General features: G+C 36.4%; 1 protein-coding gene and 1 long non-coding RNA gene across 3 annotated transcripts in view; both read left to right on the plus strand.

The window, feature by feature from the left end:
* ANOS1 (anosmin 1) overlaps positions 1–21188 on the plus strand; it is a 140836-nt gene that overhangs the window by 112349 nt on the left and 7299 nt on the right. For both annotated transcript variants that reach the window (XM_075776697.1, XM_075776705.1), the window contains 3 exons: positions 1194–1346; positions 18356–18450; positions 20683–20854. In XM_075776697.1, coding sequence (XP_075632812.1) covers positions 1194–1346; positions 18356–18450; positions 20683–20854 — 420 coding nt within the window. The remainder of the gene's footprint in view (positions 1–1193; positions 1347–18355; positions 18451–20682; positions 20855–21188) is intronic.
* On the plus strand, positions 7722–11473 carry LOC142605314 (uncharacterized). The gene is made up of 3 exons (XR_012839008.1): positions 7722–7757; positions 8290–8351; positions 11173–11473. It is a non-coding gene; the product is annotated as an uncharacterized LOC142605314 (long non-coding RNA).

Raw genomic sequence — 21188 nt, forward strand, 5'->3', positions numbered from 1 at the left:
TTTTCTCTATCACTTTTTCATTTCCTTTTAGGTAGTATAAATGTTATGGTTGCCTTGAGAAAGAATTTGCTTAAGTTTGGTAGTTTTATTTTAATTTATAACAAGCAAAGAAAAAGTAAAATTATGTCAGATTAAGCAAAGGCTTGACAAAGTAAAATTTGGCAAAAAAGCAAGTGGGTTTCAGCTGAAGCTGCATGTAGGGCACAATGTTCAAGTTTACATGTTGCTCATGGGAATTATTGAAACCCGAGTCTTTCCTTCTTTCTCTCTATGTAGTTAATAATTTGCCACTTCCTAATTATTAGAATCTTTATTTTTCATTTAGGTGTATTATTGAAATAAATACAGCTTTTCTGTTAATCTGATGCAAATACTGGACTCTTAATCAGAATTGATGTATTTGCAAGTGTGCAATGAAAATGCAGTTTGAATTAGCATTGCTGCCTTTTCAGCTGGAAATATCTAGAAATACTGTCAACCCTGCTAAGTGCTGATGAACTGTTTCCAAATGAAATACTTGACGAAGGACATCCTGTTACCATTGCTTGTTGGAGGCTAGGCACATAACACCAAGAGAATTGCTCAAAGTTAATTCTGTTCTTACCATGTTTTCCTAAGCATTCACTGTTCACTGTTGGAAACAGGAAAGTGGGCAAGAAAGATCTTTAATCTGACCAGAGTGTTCTTATACAGCATACCAAAGGATTATATTTACTTTGATGTAATAACCACATGTGGCACTCTGTGGGTTGCACTCAATGCCATCCTTGGGTTTTGTGTATATTCAAACATTGCACAAATATAAGACCATGAACGATTATATAGATCTACTGCTAGATACTATGCCTGTTTAAAATGTCAATATGTTAACATTTCTTGGTTTTGACGATATGAATACACTCCCTTTCCTTACTATTCTTTTGCAAATTTACACAGCATTTTCATATTAATATATATTTATCTTTTTCTCTCTCTGTCCAAAATATTTTTTTGGCTGAATTTCAAACAAATGATATGCTTTTCAACCATTATGAACAGTTTGTTCATTACATTAATTTTATTTAGGTAAGTTACTGAAATAAGATAATTTGGATTAAAAATAGTATTGTTTTCTAAATTTCAGCACTATTAACATAGTCATTATGCGGCACTGTACTTAAACAAATTATTCCTGATTGTTCTTTGTATTGCAGAGGAACAGGCATCTTCTGCTGGGAAACCCCAGAAGGGACTGGCAGATCCTTACCCAACATTTCAAAGAAGAAAATCCACTCGTTTTCTTAAAATTGGAACTCCTTTCTATCAAGACAATCAACTTCAGGTCAAAGTCTACTGGAAGAAGACAGGTTTGTCAAATATTTAATTTACTATTTTTTTTAAGGAGGAACTCTCATCAACTACCTCAGAGTTTTAGAACACTGATATAATATAATGAACCTTGTACAATCATTCAAAGTTGAATCCTACAGCCATCCTTCCTTCCCTTCACCTTCACGGTAGAGTGAAACATTGCTTCTCCTCTTTGCGTTATGGATGTCTAAATGTCTGGCAGAGGGAAATGACGTGAATCAACTATCCAAAAATTGCAGTCAGTCATGTTGGGACACTGAATCTTCCCAGAGCTTAGATAATTTTTAGTTTGGTGGAAATTGCTTCTGTAAAGTTTTAAATAGGGAAGCAGAATTTGGCCTTAGGTTCAACTGAGTTTTTGTGGCTATGAATGTTTTCTCCCTGGAGTGTGGTTGCAGGGTCTCAAGCATGTAGAGTTCCTGGGTGGATTTTCTGCTGATGCCACTGCAGTTTCATTTGTTGGACTTTGTCAGTTGAAAAATGAGTCAGGAAATGAATGTATATGGAAATCATGCAGTAGTGTCACAAAAGCTAAACTGTAGTTTGAACCACAAAATTTAGAGTTACACTGGCTCATGTTAAGGCCGTAATAGGCTTTATGCCAAACTTTATCAGTCACCTTGAATTAGAACAGGATGAATAGTTGGCCACAACCACTGGAAAAATCTTTAAGTTTGTTTTCTGCTAGAATGCATGCACCCTTGTGTTTTTCAGAAAAAAAATCTAACAACAATTTTATGTTTAAGTCTTCCAGTCTAAAGGAAAATGCCATAACTTTTAAGCGTCTAATCAGATTCAGAAATCAAAAGAGACATTTTCCTTTCTTGCCTTCTAGGAGCATATAGGTTGTTACACATTGCTCCACCTTTGCCATAACAGGTTCATATGCTCTTATTTGAAAATGTGCTAACACTGTTACTGTTTTAACTTGGAGCAATCTACATGTGTAGCAGTAGCACATGTATAAAATCCATTCAATTTTTGTGTTTGAAATAAAGGGCTACAAAATGGATAACCACCTTTTCTTCTGGATTTTTTCAAAGAATTTTAGAAATATTTAAGTTTTTTGGGGTTTAGGTGTATGCAGCGCCACCCTGAATGAGGAAAGTCTATATAACCATTCAATTATGCTGTGTAACATATGTCACACTGGATGGTGTGGATTGTGAGAGGTATCTTTTGCTTCTTAAAAAGTGCCTGCCTGTTTGAATGGTTACCTTTCTAGTCCTGCTATATCAAACACTTTCAAATCAAACGCTTATTCCTCCATAAAATCTGCAAGCTTTGACTCAGCCTGACTACATACACATTCTAAATGTTTGTCCCTATCTTGGCTCTGCTGGCTTTCTTTTTCCTATCTTTCCCCATTATATTTCACTTTTGCCTAACTTCGTGGAAAGCTGGAATAATTTAAAGTTTAAATAAAAGTTGAGGCATTTTTAAGTGTGAATACTAAGTTTACCTAACAATATGGTTTTCATTATCCAAAGTGAGATTTATGTATTCTGAGCTTGGGACTGATCACCTTAAGCTTTAGCCTTCTTGAAGTGAGATATCAACTCATTGTCCAAGCTTCTTTTATAGTCAAAAAAGAAAATCAGATGACATCTGAAACAGTTCATCCCACACAAAAGCTGAATCATTCTCAGGAGATATCTCTCTTCCTTACTGAGTATAGAAGGGAGCGTAGACAACATATTTGTAGAAGGCATAGTCTTCTGCCTAACATCTCTTGGTGAGCTGAGGTTCAATTCTGAGCAGTTTGAACTGAAAAAACTGAGGGACAAGATTCAAAGGTGAGAAGACTATGATGTCTCCCACAAGTGTAAGGCTGGGTTGTGCAACTCACAGTTTACAGGCAAGATTCAGCCCAGTGGAGCAATCGATCCAGCTGCAGCCCTTTTCTTGCCAGCCTTCTCTTCCAGAAGAAAGATTATGTGTCCTATGACCAAAATGCCACCAACCCTAGTGAAATTCACCTTACAAGTAGTTTTCCAAATTCACCATTATAGTTCATGGAGGAAAAATCATAATTAGTACAGCAATATTCATCTTGAACTAGGTGTCCACCTAGGTAGATATCTTGATCTAGGTGTCCACTAATTATAATGGTAACTTGGATATCGAGCTTATAAGTAGATGTTACACCGTAGTTACTTAAATGTTGACAACTAGATTTGTAGCTGAATCCCACACTTTGTAACATACCGGGAAGTCATATTTGTAGTAAAAGTGATAAATGCCTATATAAAGAAATAAGTTGGTCAGCATTCTCATAGTGGCTGAGACAAGAAGTAATTAAGATTAAATGAAGTCTGGGAATATTTTATAGCTTTGGAAGTGGTGTAATCTCCACAATTGGAGATCTTCAAAGACAGATATTGCACAGACCTATTAGAAATGACATGGATTTACATACTGTCACCTTGTGACCGGGATAGACCAGATGAGTTCCTGAGTTGCTGACCATACAGCTGACTCATCTTGTGTGAATCTGTGTACATCCAGCTCTATAAGGGGACACCCAGAGATCCGTTCTGGTCACATGGTAGGAGCAAGCTGTCACATGGACTGGGGTGTGTAGGTATATGCCCCAGCCATGCCTTCATTTTTCTCACATAACCAACAGTGATAGCAAAGGCGTGTGAAGAGGGGCAGAATGTGGCAGTTCGTCACACTTACTTACTTTTTTATTTGCTTTTTTAAAAATAAAATATCTGTGTTCTGATTGACAGCATACGCAGTCACTCAGCAGGAGCCACTGCCTCGTGTGGAACTGAAATATAGCCAGTTACCTGCTCCCGAGAAGCTAGCAGCTTCTGAAAGCTCTTACAGGAGTTTGGAGGTTATGTAGTACATGGATGAGGTACTGACTGTAAGTTTACTAGTGACGATTTGCTGGAGAGGAAGCCTTTTTCACTGTGTGAGGAACACAGCAGGAGCAGCATATTGGCGGAGTCGTGTCTTTATGAAAGACAGCAGTTACTGGAGCCAGCTGCATTGGGAACTGTACCCACGCATCTTTCTACTTCATGAACTGAACTGTCTCAAGTCGTGTTTAGGGAGTTGTAGGAGATACAAGAGTGCAGCGACTATAATAGGAAGCACTGAGAGAGTATTTACCTCAGCCTACTCTATGGCCTAGCACCTAGGCTATTTTCATTGCAAATATGCAATCAGAATTCAAATCCTTCCCGACAGGGAATTGACCTCTTTGTCTGAGGTGGTTTCAGTGGTGATGAAATAAATAAGTAATTTAGATTTTGGATTTTTTTTTCTTTAAGATTAAGACCTTTAAACCAGTATGATACGTTGATACAGAGTGTCTTTTAGCTGTAATGAAAACTTTAACAACTACTAAAATAGCAGTCTTTCGCTTTGTAAGAATGTTACTCATTTTGTATAGTAACAGCTGCTCAGAAATCTTTGTTGTATTCCTGAATTCAGTGGCCCTACCAGTCTACTTAGACCTGAGATTATTATTTTTCTTTTAATTCTGTCTGAACCCAAGATGGTTCTATAGAAGAGTTTTGTGCTGCTTCCCGACAGTGTAGCATCACAGCACACCACAGATTACAGAAACAAACAGAAGGAAAGCTTTGTGTGGATTTCTTGCAGTCTCAGACCTAGGAAACACAAGTGTGTTCTTAAGATTGTTTTAGAGAATTACTTTACTTTCATTGGTCTCTTTGTTTAGCTAAGAAATTGTTTTGCTTTTGAATTTGAACCATTTTACTCTTTCTAAAAAGGACAAAATAGAACAGAATCATAGAATAATTTAAATGAGTTGGAAGGGACCTCTGGAGGTCAGCTGGTCCAACCATCTGCTCAAAGAAGAACTCTGATGTTAAAGCGAGTTGTTCAGTCCTATCTGTAAGACCCTATAACAGATGTTGTTATTGTTTTCTGAATGACAGGGAATTTGTCCTTCCTGAATATCAGGCTGCAGAGGCCACCTAGCAGTTTATTGCAATGTACCTCAGGACTTCCAGAATGTATGGTGATGTCTTTTGACATTCAAAGATAGTTCTTCCATTACTATGAAGAAGATGTTTTCCTCAGCGTCATTTGCAGATCTGCCTCTAGGAAGCCAGTGAAAGACCACAATGGTGACATTAGGGCTGAAGCTCTTGGTTTTATATTATTCCCCTGGATAGAATTCATCAGACCTCTATCCTGTGCTCCGACTGAAATAGAGGGGGTGTTGCAAACTGTTACTGAACTGGCTTTATTATACAGTAAAGAAGTGATTGCTTATCAGTACTCAGAAACAGAACACAGTATTTGAGTTAAAGTCTGAGTAAGGGGATGGAAGATCCTAATTCCATATATATGCATCATAATGTGCCACAGTTTGGTAGCAGGAAAGACCTACTTGGGCCTGTTCTTCAAGTGTCATTTCTTAAGTCCCATTAGCTTCAGTAAGCATGAGGCATGAATGGAATGCAGGATCTGGACTTTACATTAAAATAAATCTCTCTTTGAAATAATCTTTCAGTTTGAATGCTTCGGTATGATGGCAATAATAACTTTACTTCAGGCTCTATGCTAGTAAAAATAACTCCACACTTCAAGCAGTACAAGGTGCTTAGCAAATGCACATAATTTTGCTAGAAAGAGTCATCACAAAAGCATATTGTAATTATATGAATATAATAGCTTCTTTCTGAAAGAAGAAAATGTCTTTCACTTGCTGCCTCTGACTTAGGCCTGGGATTAGAGAAACACAGTACATTCCTTAAACAGCACGAATCCCACTTTTGTAAATGAAAAGAAGAACTTGCTTGTGGCCAGATTTTTTGGCCATCTCGAATGTGCGAAATTAGAAATTATGTGCTATTTATGTCAAATAGTGGAATCAACTTAAATCACTTTTAACTCCTTGGTGCTGGAGTCACAGAGTACTATCCAATACCAAGAATGGATGCAGTCTGAACCCCCTACTTAAAAGGATTAACTACTTAGAATTATTAAGATCCTCAGAATCTTGTGCAGTAGTCAAAACTGAAAGTGTGAAAATAAAAAGATCCTTATGTTTCCTCTCTTCCTCAGTGGTTTGGCAACTAGAGAGCTGAGGTTTTGGACTTCAGCTGAAAAACCTTCAAGTTGCTGCAAATTTTTGTATCTTCAGGGTATAAAATATAAATATTTCCTATAGACAGAAGGAAAAAAAATCTTTATGAGCTCACTGCATCAATTCTTATCACTTGCTGCAATAAAGATAATACATGAAAATATTAGAATGTAATTTACTGTGATGATTTCTTTCCAAAGCAACATGTCATAATAATATTTTCTAACCCATTATTCTGCCTTCACTGCTGTATTCTTAGTGCCTCTTATTTGAGTATAGTGTAACTCTCCTTGCTCAGGTAAAGCTTTAGTTTCCTTCACTTATCTCTGAATGAAGTCTATAAGCGTTTACGTCCCCTGTTTAAATTAAACATTTAAAGTACTTCTAGATATTTAAAATCAATATATCTGCCCCTTGGTTTTGCTTAAAAAGACAAATATTTAAAATGCATTAGGACTTGGCGTCAGGCTTCTTTCTTTGTGTTTCTGGTAAATGCTAAAGCAGAAGAAAAAAAAAAATAAGAACACTTAAGGCAGGGAGAGGCAAAGAATCCTCCATTGTCTGATAAATCAACCAAACAAGAATAATGAATTAAATTACAGGGAAGAATAAAATGCAAGGCAAGGCAAGGCAAAGCAAACAGAAAGCTGCCACAAATGCTTTTAAAACCAGATCTTAGGAAAACAAAATTAACTTTTACTTAGTTCAGGGAGATAAATGAAGTGACTGTATGTGCTGACTCTTTTGTTTGCATTAAGGTATTTCATATGGCAGGTTTTACAATAATTGAAAGCTTTCCCTGTGTTATCCTGTGGTCCTTTCTCATGGAACTAGTGCTGTTGAAGCTAATGAAACCCTTCAATGCCAGTTGGAGTTTCTAGCTGTTATTGTAAAGAATTCAGCAGTAGTTGCTTAACACTAAGGGATTATTTAGTTTGGTACTAACTGTTGCACTAGGAAGATCAGTGTTTGAGCAGCTGGCCATTTTCTAAATATAAGTATTTAAGCAGTAAAATATTTGTACTTGAAGGTATCACTGTGGTCCAGATGGTTCTTTCAGCAAGAAGACCTTGCTGTCAATTATAGTCAGGTATACACCAACATATTTCCCTCATATTTCTATGCTAATACAGAGACATTGGCTCAGCAGAGGCTGATTGTGCGGGTACACATAATGTACATTTGTATTTAGGGATTTAATTAGTAAAGCTGCCCCCAAGCACAAGAATCTTCAGCTAGACCAACGCTTTAGAAATTCGCCAGTAGACATTGCATAATTTTGCTTTTCACATGTGCTACAGCTGATTCAGATGCCTGTATCCTGCCCGGGGAGGTAGGTAATGCTGTCAGCTTTAACTGTTGTGGGAAATTATTCCAGACTTAAAAGAATATCTTGTCAGAAGTATCCTCTGTGTAATTCCTACTCCTCCCTAACTTTGTCTTACATAGGCCTAATGTACTTCCAGGAATAAGGTTTTTGTTATCCCACTGCTGTTTTTTAAAATCTCTTTGCCTTTTTATACTGCCTGGAGAGACTGAAAAGGGGAGCATCCGACCATCTCCAGTTTTTCTTTACTGACTACAGGACTTGGACTATTTGGTTGATGTCCAAATGTGACGTGCTAACAATACTTCACTTGTTGCTGGTGGGAATCATGAAAACCATCAACAAATAATACAATTTGGTACAGCAGATAGTGTGCAACTTCTCAGATAGTATGCAATTGATTAGTGGGACAAATAGTAAAGTTTTAAAATCACATTGTAAATAGGGGCAACCTCAGTGGCATCTCCCCTGCAAATGGGACAATATTGGGGAGTCTTTTCAAGGGCACACTTTACTGCATTTCTTCATGTTTCCACAGGAACAACAGAAAACCATTACCGAATGCCTTTCAGTTGCTTCCAAATCTCCATACCTTTCAGGGTAGGTGGTTAAAGCTCTTGGTATGAGAGACGTAGGGGCAAGTCCATCCAATGATTAGTCCCAGGAATGTAGTTAGAACTGATTCAAAGTCTGCTGGGAAATCAAATATCAGAAGCCAAATCAGAACTACCCGCTGTGGTCCCAGAGCTCAGACAGCACAGAAGACTGATTTTGCTTAACAGGAAGCTGCTGATGCCTGCTGAAGGCAGATTGTGGCCATACTGGACTGGTTTGGTCCAGAACATTCATCAAACTAGTTCTAACACTTTGTATGGTTAATCCACTTATTTCTTCATTTTAAAATTTACATAGTGTATGCTGTTCACAAGCCCTCAGTGTGACCTGAATTGTACTCCAGAACACCTTTAATAATTGTGAAAGTCTATTTAATTTGACTTAATTTATGCATTTAAAAGAAGTCTTCTTTTTATTCTTCAACTTAATAACTGAATACAAATTAAAGACTGATTTCTTTTGAACTTACATTAAAAGATGAAATAGAAATGTAATTGCAAATTACCTGATCCATGAGTGCAGTCCAAAAGCAGACCATCGTTATGTGGGATGAGTACCTGTGGTCAGACTGCAGATACACATTCAATATTGCATTGCAAAATCATTTATCAAGACTTAACTCACTTCAAGGCCTTGAAAAAATTAACTGGCTGACTAATAAATAAACTCTTACCTGATTTTTAATTCTTCAGGAGAAAATATGTTTTCAAAACCAGCATCTTTATGTTCCTTCAATAAGTTTTCTACATTTCTTCACATTCTACACAGTTTTCTACATTTCTTATTACTTCTTTAGTATTACTACAACATATAAAGTTAATTATTTTAACAACAAATACAGAAAATTATATTTATGCATATATATATATATAGTGTCTCTAAGATTGTCAATGGCAATTTCTGTTGTTAGGCAGTCTGAATAACTGAGGGATAAAATGGCAAGCTTTTTACCATTCAACTCTTCCCCTCCTTTCCCCAAACTGTATCATGAGGTCACCTTCAGTCAAAGCTTTGTCTTATATACGTACACTATCATACCTGCAGCAATCCTACCATTCCTACTGTGAGTAAAAAGATATTGAGGTACTGCAGCTTAACAAGACACCTTTCATCAGCTCCTCTCTTAGCACGCCTAAGTTCTGAAGTACAATATTTAGTTTACGATGCAGAGAAGGTTATACTGTCAGCAGCGAGTCATCATGCTCATGGTGATGGTGGTTTAAACTAATGAGTGTCCTCTTGTAAATTGCATCAATTTTCCTCCATATGCCTTTTTTTAACCTGTGTTGTTTAATTAGCCTATTTTATAAGGTGGACATAAACCCCGTTGCATAAAGACTACAGACAGGGAAGGAAACTGGACTACTTGAATGAGTAGCTAGAGTTGGAGGGAAAGACACCAAAAAAGGGTATCTGACACTGAAATGATAAACTAAATTTAAAGATATCACATGTATGCAGCTGATGAATAATGAGTTTTTAAACACCAGTTGCTTTTACTCCTGTGACCATTGTCCATGTGTGCAAACCCACTCGTACGGCTTTCGCATAGGGTGTGAGAGAGAAGGGGGTAGGAGCTGCATCTCTACATCTCCTCCCACTGTGGAGTTAGGGGTAATCTGGGCCTGTACCTTGACTCTGGAATTGGGAAGAACTCCCAGATTACCTATCCTCAATATAGCCTCCCCACCTAAATTAACCAGATTTGTCAAAAAGTTACAAGCAGAAGGCTAAAGTTAATGATAGAGTATCTAGTGACATTTTCCATAGATGTATAACCATAGTGAGCCTTGGACTTGTTTGTTTGGGTTTTTTATTTTTCATTAAATTCAGTTTTGGATGCTTGAAAATCTGGCTTTGAGGGAGTAATGTAGGAAGCTTCTATGCAGGCTGCAAGCAGCTTATTGTGAGATTTGGAGCTTACAAAAGGCAAATTTCCTTGTAATAGAAAACCAGAATGAGATACTGTTGAACTCACTTTGTATAGGATGTTGTGTGTGGGAAAAGGAGTGAGGGTAGAGGTAATCTGGCTTAGAGATGATCCCAAACTTAAATCCCTCAATATAAACATCTTTAAACCTTGAGGCTTCCTAGGTCTAGATATGGACTCAAATACTGTGGCTCAGGCCTATCTTTAAATTACACACTAATTGTTAATATCATTTTTGGAAAGGCTTATCATTGTATTATACCAAGAATGTGTTCTATAGAAAGACAGTTTGTTTTAAATGGCACATGAGAAACAAAATCTTTGTGATTTAAACGATACTGCTTATATTCCATGTAAGGTCAGGAAGCAGGATAGTTTGCCTTGTTAGGAAGTGTTTATTGAATGAAGTTTAAATGTCAGCTGAGGGTTTTGGTGTTTATTTTAATCATACTGCTTGAATAGGTGATTATTAAAAAGTTCTTTTTCTCAGAGGTGTCATTAATACCATGAATTTCATAACCAAACATTTGACACTTGGGGGTGGGGTTGTTTTGTTTTGTTTTGTTTTATACCACTGGCTGAATCAATGCAAAGGCAGCTAAAGAGCCAGTGCTGTTTTCATTTCTTTTTTTTTTGAGAGAACTTACCTAAAATGCCTGAGACAGAGCACATCGACAACATAGTTTGCGCAGGTAAAAGAGGAGTGCAGAGAGGCTCGCAATGCATTAGCGCATTAATGCAGCATTTTGTCATTATTTGAAGGTAAATTGTGTTTACCTATGTATCCTAAGACTGATAACTCACTTTGCATTTGCTAAACTACCATAAGTAAAATAACACTTGTTATTCCATCTTTATTTCTTGTTCTATCATTAGCTTCAGATTGCAAATGTTGGCAAGAAACGCCATGATTCAGAGAGGCATAGAATGGCTCATGAATTAGTATATGAAGAAATAAATAAGCATTATGATCAACTGCTGACCGAGATCATGTTTTGCTTCTCTGCAGTACAGTGGAGTATCCCTTCTCAAACTGTTCTTCAGTCATGCTTCAATGCAATAAATACCATGTGGATCACTTTATGCTAATCGTGTCTTCAAAACTGAAGCAGCTAGTAGTAAATAACGCTGCTACATTTATTGACTTTTGCCCATATTTAAGCCTTCTCTGCATATTTTTCAGGACCTCTCTAGCAACTGAGTTTTAGCAGAAAAACTCTTTATGGAACCGTGCATATTGTAGAACTCTGTGTTGACATGGAGAGGAATGGTTGCCTGACAAACAGATGAACACAAGCCTGAGAAAGCAGAAGACGCTGCATTATATTCTGTCTCAACTATTTGCATAATAATTCTCAGTGTGGAAACACAGGCAGGTTATGCTGCAGAGCAAACACTGTTGCTCATCCTTCTGCCAGAATGGTGGGTTGGAAGCAGTGATGTGTTGTATTAGATCCACAGTTGTAAAGGTGTATCAGTGGTTCCATACTGGGAGAAGATAGGGCAGGAACATTTCTTCAGGAAGCCTTTGACTCGTGCACATCTTTGGGCACTTCAGAGATGATAAAATGTTTTTCTTCATGCAAACCATCATAAATTTCACCATTTACCGTTGTTACTTTTCTATTCACCATAGCACAGCTTCACCATGCAATACAATAAGATAAATAATTTTTGTCTTGGATGGTGTGTTCTTTGACACAGGGTTTATACAGACCTTCCTGAAATCATACTGTAACTTTACCATAGAAACAAATAAGCAAGTGTGTAGATACTGAGACATGCACTTGGTGTGCCCTGAGCAGATTCTGCCCTGTGCTGTGACATTAAGTACAAAAATCTTTACCCCTTGCTATAGCCTATTTTTAGAGCAGAAATGATGCAAGTAATGATCCAGAAAGGAAATTACTTAATTTTACTATATTTCCTTCTTCTTCTTAGCCTAAGACAATCAAAGATATGTTTGAGATTATCTTTTAACTATAGTTTGTATGGTCATTAGTGTCTTGATATTGGTGGATACTAAACTTTCTGGCTTGATCCATTAGCTGCTCTTAACCATTGAAGTCAACGTGACTGTTCATATGCTGAAGTGCGTTGTTGAATCAGGGCCAGAGTGCTCAGAAGCTTGTAAGATCAACCCACCAGTGTGAGAAGAAAAACAAAACCCATGTGGCCAGTTACAAATAATCATTGCAATTTGCTGTATGACATATCAGATTTAACAGTATATAATAAATCCAATGGTTTAGCTCCACGCAGAACAAATTCTTTCAGTAATTTTGTTACTGAATAGCTTCACAGAAATTTCAGTCTCCTTATGGCATTCTGTTTGAAGAAAGGTTAGGTTTGAATGAAGACAGCGGGTTTTCATATGGCTAATTATCTTCCAAATTTTGATAACAACTCCTTTTGACATACAGTTAGCATATTAATTATATGTATATATTTTGGAGGGAGTCAGTTTGCTGACTGACTTTTGTTAACAAAAAATACAGAACACCATTTCCTTTTTTACTGAAATACTCATTCAACATATGCTTGTTATTTATATTAAATTAATACTTTTGTGCTGCCAAGTAAAGGTTTTCATATAAGTATGTCTTATTTTATAACCTTTACTTTTTTACCGTATTTTTATTCTAATGGGAAAATCTATCAGACACTGCTTGTTAATTACTTCAAAACCTGTCATGATACAGAAATCAGCTTGATGTTACTTTGTTTATTGATGCCAGACACTTCTATTGTAATTAAACCTTAATTTGAGCTGCTGTTGTTGAACGTGTCTGCTCTGAAATCTTGTTTTCCAGCAAATCCCATTTGATTTTTCTTTCTAACATTTTTTTTCTAATTTGGTTGCCTGCATAATAGTGCTGTCACAGCTGGCATTAATTGGCATTTTTATACCAAATTGTAGAGACCCATCACCCAACAACCATCCATCAAACAGAATAATATACAACTCTAGAGCTGAAATACTTTTACGGCAGAGACCGTTATCATCAGCACCGCTTGACAGGGGTGGAACAGAGAGGCAGGGAGCCATGAAGTGCTTTGCCTAAAGACCTCCAGCAAACCAATGGCAGAACTAGCCCCGGTTCCCAAAACAGTCTGCTGCAATTTTCTCGCTGTGGATCACAGGAATATAAAGAAATACATACCTCCCAAATCCGTTTACCTGATCTCCTGGAGTGATAGTAGGCTGTTGTCATGTTGGTGGCGTTGGGTTGTGTGAATAAACTTCACTGCTGTTGCTGCCTGTGCTATGCCAGTTTTCTAGCTACAAAGTAGACCTGAGTTCCTGGTGATTGTCAAGTTGGCACCCTTCTGCAACAATGAACGTAATGCAAAGCAGAAAAAAGTATTTGAGGCAAAGAAAGCTGTCTGCAGTAACATGGTAGGAAAAAAGGAACCACATTAGATGAAATCGTTCACATGGCTGGCAGTAATGGAAATGTACAGCAGAACAGAAATGTGGGAAATGTTGGCAAAGATGAGGAAAAGAGATTACTTCTTTATTTAGTTTATTTTCAATAAACTGTAGAACTATTTAAACCAGAAATTCCAGCTAGGAAAAGTTGCAGAGTTACCTGGCATTGTGGTGGGTGATTTTTCTGAACGGGTCTCAAGCTTCAATTTCTGTGGGGACATGATGAGATTTAGCAAATGTAGAATGTCAGCCTGGGGTATTCCTATTAACTATCATGCAGCCACAACCTAGGTTATGTTGCAGTACTTTAAGCAAATCTTTTCAATCGAAGATGCTTAAATTGTGCATATGAACCTGCACTTCTTTTCAAAGTGGCACACAGATGTATTTGGCATTGGCATTAGTGAGATTTTGAGGAGCTTTTACAGCTTAAAACTAAAGAATACATGTGCAATTCCCCCCCCCCCCCCCCCAAAAAAAAAAAATCTGAAATATATTTATTTATTTTAATTGAAATCAAACTAAAGAGTTTAGGTTGGGGACGGAGGAGAAAGAAGATAAATCTGATGAAGAACATCTTCATAAACACAATTGATAGATAGCTTTGTGGAGTTACTCATGTGGAATTAAAGGCTTTTTTTGATGAAACATAGGAGGGAGGGAATCAAAACAGCTATCTTTTCAACATGCTTTAGAGCATCCTGTGATCAATACATTTCCAGTTCGAGGTTTAAGATTTCTGTCCAACAAAGTTGGCTGCATACCCTTGTTCAGTAAAACAGCTAAGCATATGTGGAATTTTAAGAACATGCTCATGTGATGTCTGTATAGGAATGCTTTTTTTTAAGGCTAGGAATTCATTTTATACTTCAGAAAATTTACTTTAAAAATCATAGCCAAGATAATTACCATTAGCTATCAGTTTATTTGGGAGCATTAGCTTTATGCAACTAAAAGAAATCTTTAGCTTGAGCAGCTCAAGGTCACGTCCATGACAGTAACTTTACAAGGATTTAAAGTAATTTTTCTGGTTTACTTTTTTTTAATTATTGTTATTTTTAAAGAAGCTTGAGAATAAAAGTAATTGTTTGAATAAGCTGTAACAGTCCTTTAAGGAATTCTTACTTAAATGATTATTCTGTTGACTAATTTCACAAGCTTAGAGCTGCTCGAATGAGTGCTAGCACTTAGTATGTTCTTCAAGTTCAGTGTTTCTATACAAACATTTTGAGTTCTGGGAAAGATGAATGCTTGCCATTTGTGCAAGCATCGGTCTTTTTAGTGTTAAATGGTATACTTTCTAACCATGAGAACAATGAAGTTATAAAGCTTTATAAAGACTTATAATTTGAAGTACAGAATCAAGACAACTCCAAACTGTTAAGAAGGAGATTGGTTATCTACAAAAAACACTTCAGAATCTGAAAATCAGGGAACCACACTGAAGGAGTCTGGAGTATTTTCAGTGTTATGTACCTATTCTAGAAGGGATAGCAGAGATTTCTGATAAAACTGGCCAAAATCAGTCCCATTAGATACTGGATATTCTGTTAGTATTAACTGCTCAAATGACTTCTCGGAAGAAGGTGTGGCTGTGGGTTCCAGCATATTAACTTCAGCTGGGCTTAATTCAGACCCATTAGTTTTAGCGGTAGGGCTGACATTCAGCTAGACTGCAGCTTGGATCACTTGTCCAGTACCTACCACTGAGTTTGTAATGGACAGCTGAAAACAAAAGTCTGAATAAAATTATAATAGTGATCTCACTAGGAGAGTCGATATTGCTGAAAGGAAGGCTGAGTGAAGATTTTCTTTTTTTTTTTTTTTTTTTTTGCATGTCCTGTAAACACAATATCAGATCTATAATGTTGCATAAAAACGAAACTCTAGAGCTCCAAGCTTTATGAGCAACTTTATAAAGCAAATGAATATTTTCTTTTTTTTTTTTTTTAAGTATCTTATGTGGCTTCTTAGATCATTCCATAATCTTGTCTCCTTTTGCTTATTAAAAAAATTAAAGATAATTTCTAAACCTGTCTTGTTATTTAATATGCATAATTCATGCATGCACATACACTGAGTTGTTCATGCCTCTAGCTTTATTTAATCATGAAATGTCCCACCTATCCCTATTTTAAAAAAATTTTCTGTCTTAGGTAGGAGTTACTTCCCTATTATATTTCAGTTTTGAAACCCTAATTACTCAGGCTTTAGACTCCTACAGGATAGATTTTTTAAAAGGATAAAATTTTTGTTGTTGTTAATTGTTTTTACATTCTCATTTTTAACAAAAAGCAATTAACAAACATGCTTATATTCAAATCTTTTAGATAACAGCAATCACAAAGTTGGAGATGAGAACTGAAGAAGTTTTAGTCTTGAAAATAGAAGTTTAGGGAAGTGAAAAAGGCCTGTTTTGGATAAACTTAGCTGGTGCTGTCCTGATGTATTCCATTTTATAGCAGTTGATGTACTTTTTTTATATGTGTACAAAAACCTTTTTGAAATAACTTTAATTACATACTCAGTGAAAAGAAAGAAAATCCTGTCTTTTCAATGTAGGTTGTTATCAGAATACCAGATGTGAGCGCTATCAAATATAAGAGTAATTTGTTCATTTTGTTTAAATAAAAAAAAAAAAAAAGAAATTATGTTTATTAAAAACCTTCATCCTGCATTTACAGTCCAAGTTGATAGAAAGTGAAATAACAATTTTTTTTAACCTTTTCCTGATTTTCTAGCTCTAATAGAGAGGTTATGAGCACCCACAGCTGTTTACAAATGGGTTACTAAGGGTTTGCTAATGCAGGAGAGGAGAAGTAGCAAGGAAGAAAAGAACTGCCTGAGAGCCGAAGCTCACATATAAGGAATGGAAGTGGAGCTGCAATAAAATCGAAACAGAATTCTACTGTGCCAGGATCTGGAAATACCAAATAGCTTGGGTTACAGCCTGTTTAAATACATTTCTGACCAGAGGCTTAGTAAACCTCTACACTGATATAACTGGATGCTCAGCTGTTGTACACTCTTGATGCTTGGGGTTTATCTTTCCTCAGTTGCCCAGGTAGTGATAGTCAGTGACCTACCTGAGGTATGTGTCTTGTCCACTTCTGGATGGCTGGATAATGGCAAGGCTTAATTGGTTTGGATAATCTCTACCAAAGAGAGAGTGATTTATTTATGGATTGCAAGTGAAAGTTGTTATAAGGGAAAATAGCCAATTTGTAGCTTTACAAAGAGCAGTCCACCTTACATGCAGATAGTTTAAAATAATAAGTTGTGATTATCAGGTAATATACAATCAATATCAGATTCACTGTGCTTAATTGGCACAGAGTATACATCATTAATATAGCTTGATTAATATAGCAGCACAGTTTTCATGTCCCAAGAAGCTAGGTGGGTTTTTTTGTTTTTCCCAGGAGAGGGGCGCAAGCAGGTGATAGGCAATAACTGAATGAACTGGAAGAGGTGAAATCAGATGAAACCTACTTACAAATCCACTGTGAGTTGGTGTCTTCGTCCAATAGGCACATCAAGTGGGAAAGCCCAGCAGCTAAGGGGGAAGTGAAAGCATGTCCATTTCTTCCTTTATTTTTAAATGAGAGGGAACAATTACAAGGCAGCAAGTTATTTCTTCATATATTTCTTTTGGGGAAAAAAAAATAAAAAATGTTGGGTTTCCAAAGAAATCACACAAATAATTGGCATACATGTTGTTATGAAGATAGTTGCTGCAAAAATCTATTTCAAGGAACTTCTACTCAGTCTTTTTACCAGAATACCATTTGAGCTAATTTCAGACACTGCTTATTTTCTCTTTAATTTACAATCCGTCCCTTCTGCATCCAAATCGCTCGTGGCAGTCTAGTGCCAGATCAGCCCTTAAGACATCAAAGATATTTGTTTTCTCTCCTGAAACCCACAATCTTGCATTGGGCATTAGTGGCTATGTCATACCAAGCTAATTAATAATAACAGACATAATTTTGCATCCCCTGTGTAGAGGAGAACGAAATCCAGAAAAATGACAGGATTTGTGTGCACTACCTGATGAGTTTTTCTTCTTTTGTCTAATTCTTTATTCCACTTTGGTTTGCTTCCTTATGCAATCAGTATTAGACAAGAAGCTAGAAGAGCTGAAAACTTATGCTATTGATACTGCAGCAAGTTTTGTCATTGATTTAAATGGGAGCAAACTCAAGCCTTTGGTATTACTCCTAAGAGTCAAGACTAGAATTTTATTTGGACAGATACTGAACAGGTCTTATGACATATTCTGAAAGGAGAAAGCTCAGGGATTTACAAACATTTTCACATGTCTTCAGGCACAGATTTCTCAAGCAGTGCCAGGCAGCAGTATTGCAATGCTCTGACAATGTAGACAGTCACAGGCAGTAGACACAAAGTCATTTCTGTCATTTGGAGCTTGTTTAGAAGTAGCAGCATTGAGATTTTATTTTTTTTAATGCTCAACTTAAATGCCTGATTTTTTCAAAAATGTAAGTAGTATATGCTCTACAATACTTCAAACTCCTTCTATTTTTATCCAGAGAAGCCAGAAAAGTTGCAATGGTGAAACCATAATTATAATATATCTTTTTTCTCTCTTTTTATATCATTTAGATATCAACATGAATCAATTCCAAGTCCACTGGTTACTGGAGTCCTGTGCACACAACGACACCAAAGGACTTGTGAAAGTAACGGAGCTGACTTACGTAAGTCTCCACTCAGCCTTGTGCTTGACTCTGAACAGCTTCTAAGCAGCAAGAGAAAGGATGGTTCTGAAACAACACACAGTATGCTTTATACCATGTTTCATAGATAAGTAAGAATGTTTCTTATTTATGTTCCTCTTCTGCAAAAGATAAAAATGATGCATCTGGACTGGTTTGGGTTTTGTTTTGGTTTGGGTTTTTTATTTTTTAAGTCCACACTAGGCTAAAATCTTTTTTTTTTTTGGTCATTGTTATTCAGAAAACAAGAGCAGGCAAACAAACTTCTTAGCTAAAGTACTTATATGTTTCTACAGCATATAGAACATGGAGCGTTATCTAGCACAGTGCAAATACTGAACAGTAAAAACAGTAATTAATAAACTAGACATACAGGTGGGTTTCACAACCCTGAGGAGAATAATAGAGTAAGAAAAAAGGACTGTAGGTGAAAAATACTACATATTAAATCTGAAGTCAGACGGATATCAGGTAAGGAGAAAAGCTCTATGTAAGTGTGTCAGCCCAAATATATATTGCAGTGGCAGTTCTTTGTACTCAATTTGTTGGCAATCTAGTGTCATCCGTCTCTATAACACATTATCGGAACAACACAGTAATGTGATTGGTGCATCACAATTGATTTAGTGGGTTACGGAGAATGGAAGAAATCACAATTCACCTTTCCTTCTTACCCTGACCTATACTGCTGGATCAATTCAGTGGAGTTAATGGCATGTAAAAGTAGAGTAAATCAAGAGACATCATTTCTCATACAGAAGGCTGTTAGCTTGTAAGATTTACTGCTTCATGGGGTCAGCAATGCGAATATTAGAGGTGGATTAAAAAAATGATTGTGACATAATGTTATGATCAGTCCCAATATTTCAAGTTATGCACATTGAAGATAGGAGAAAGTTAACATGTAAGAAGTTTATTTCCACTAGAGGTCAGGAAAGACTCTTTGAACATCTGCCCAAATGCATTGTGGGGTTCGTTCATTTAGTTCCTCTCAATCATCTTATAGTACTTAGTCCAATCTACTTTGGTAAACTCTGTGTTTCTTTTGAGGAAGAAAATAATTACAAGCAAACAGAAGAAGGTTGATGCTACAAAAGGTTTGGTACCCCCTGTGACAGGTCAAGGTGGATAAAGGCCTCACGTTTCCGGTGTTGAGCATTTAGGCTCTGTCACAATAAATAAAAATGGTCCTGTCACAATTTTAAGCAGGGGCCAAGCCTGTTAGAGCACTCTCCTGGCAGGGGAAAGGCGTGGAGTCAAGTCCATTCTCAGCCCTATCTATGTCCTGTCAAAAATGACCTTCCAAGTGAAGGTTAGACTAATCCAGTTTGGGATTAGAAGAAAGAGGGAGTTATCCAGAAGAACGCTGGAAATTAGTGATTCTGAAGCAAAGTAAAGATCTAAAAGGCAGTGAAATACTTTCAACCTTAGCCAGTAAGGTTTTATTGGACATTTTCCCAGAAAAAAAACAACAAACCAAAAAAAACCCCCAAACGCAAAACCCTCAACCCCCCCCCCCCCCCAAGCAAAACCCCAAACATTTTTTTCTTTTATATGATTAGTGCTAGAGCTATTAGGCTGTGATTTTCAAAAGTTCTTTAGACAACAGTGAGAATTTAGCAGGACACTTACACTTTGTGTAAAGTTTTCTTCTTGAGTCATTGTCTTTAAACAGAGAATTGAGCTGAATAGTTCAGTTGTGGAGCTTTTCTTTCTGATAAGAAGGTGGAAATAGTTAACACACCAAGGCAGAAAAATATGGATCCATAATGCCATGCTGGACTTCGAATGTGCTTTTAAAAAATTAAATGTAGATGAAGCCTGTCATTTACAGCAGCTTAACTCAGCTTTCTTACATTTATTTAATTTGATTAGCATTTACATCCTCACATTGCTACTCCCATTGCCATCATGTCAGAGAGACTATTCTAAATGTTAGAAGCCAGATGCTTTGATGCAGCGTGGTGAAGGAACTGTGTAGAATTGAAGGACATATCCAAATACCTCGTGAATATATTTTGCTACTGAAAATAGTTATAACATAAGCAATGTTTGCTTTGTTCTCTAAGTAAAAGCCATGTTGGCATGTATTAAATATATCAGGAAAATATTTTATTGGAAAAAACATTTCATATTCTGCCAACCTTCTTTTTCTTTTTTTTTTTTTTCCTAGAGGTCTATTTGCAGCATGTGATCTTTTTGTTTTTCTTCCAGGAAAACTACATGATTCTGAAGGACCTGTCATTTTCATGCAAATATAAAGTAACTGTTTTGCCTGCAAAATCTAAAGGTCGTTTTAAGGCTGAGAGTATTTTCTTTGTTACCCCACCTTGCTCTGCATTTAAAGAAAAAAACCACAAGCACATCAATTGTCCTACTGAAGGAGGTAAGGCATGATCTGGAGAAGTAACCAAATAGTTTCAAATGCATTTATAATTGCCAAAAAAAAGTCTTTAACAGCAATTCTAAAATGGGAAATGAAAGATTCAGAACAAATAAAAATAAGACTAATGCGTATGTGAAAAATCAACTAAAATACAGAGCAGTATAGATTTTGGCTACCATATTACTGTTTTGTCAATTAGGTGATAATTTTAATGGACTGTTTATAAACATATGATGACATTTGTTATTACACAATTTTTATTTTTGTAAGGAGAAATACAGTTTCCCAGTTATATTCATTATAATAACAGATGATAACTGCAAACATAATTATG

Source organism: Balearica regulorum, chromosome 1 (assembly GCF_011004875.1).
Source record: "Balearica regulorum gibbericeps isolate bBalReg1 chromosome 1, bBalReg1.pri, whole genome shotgun sequence".
Taxonomy (NCBI): Eukaryota; Metazoa; Chordata; class Aves; order Gruiformes; family Gruidae; genus Balearica; species Balearica regulorum.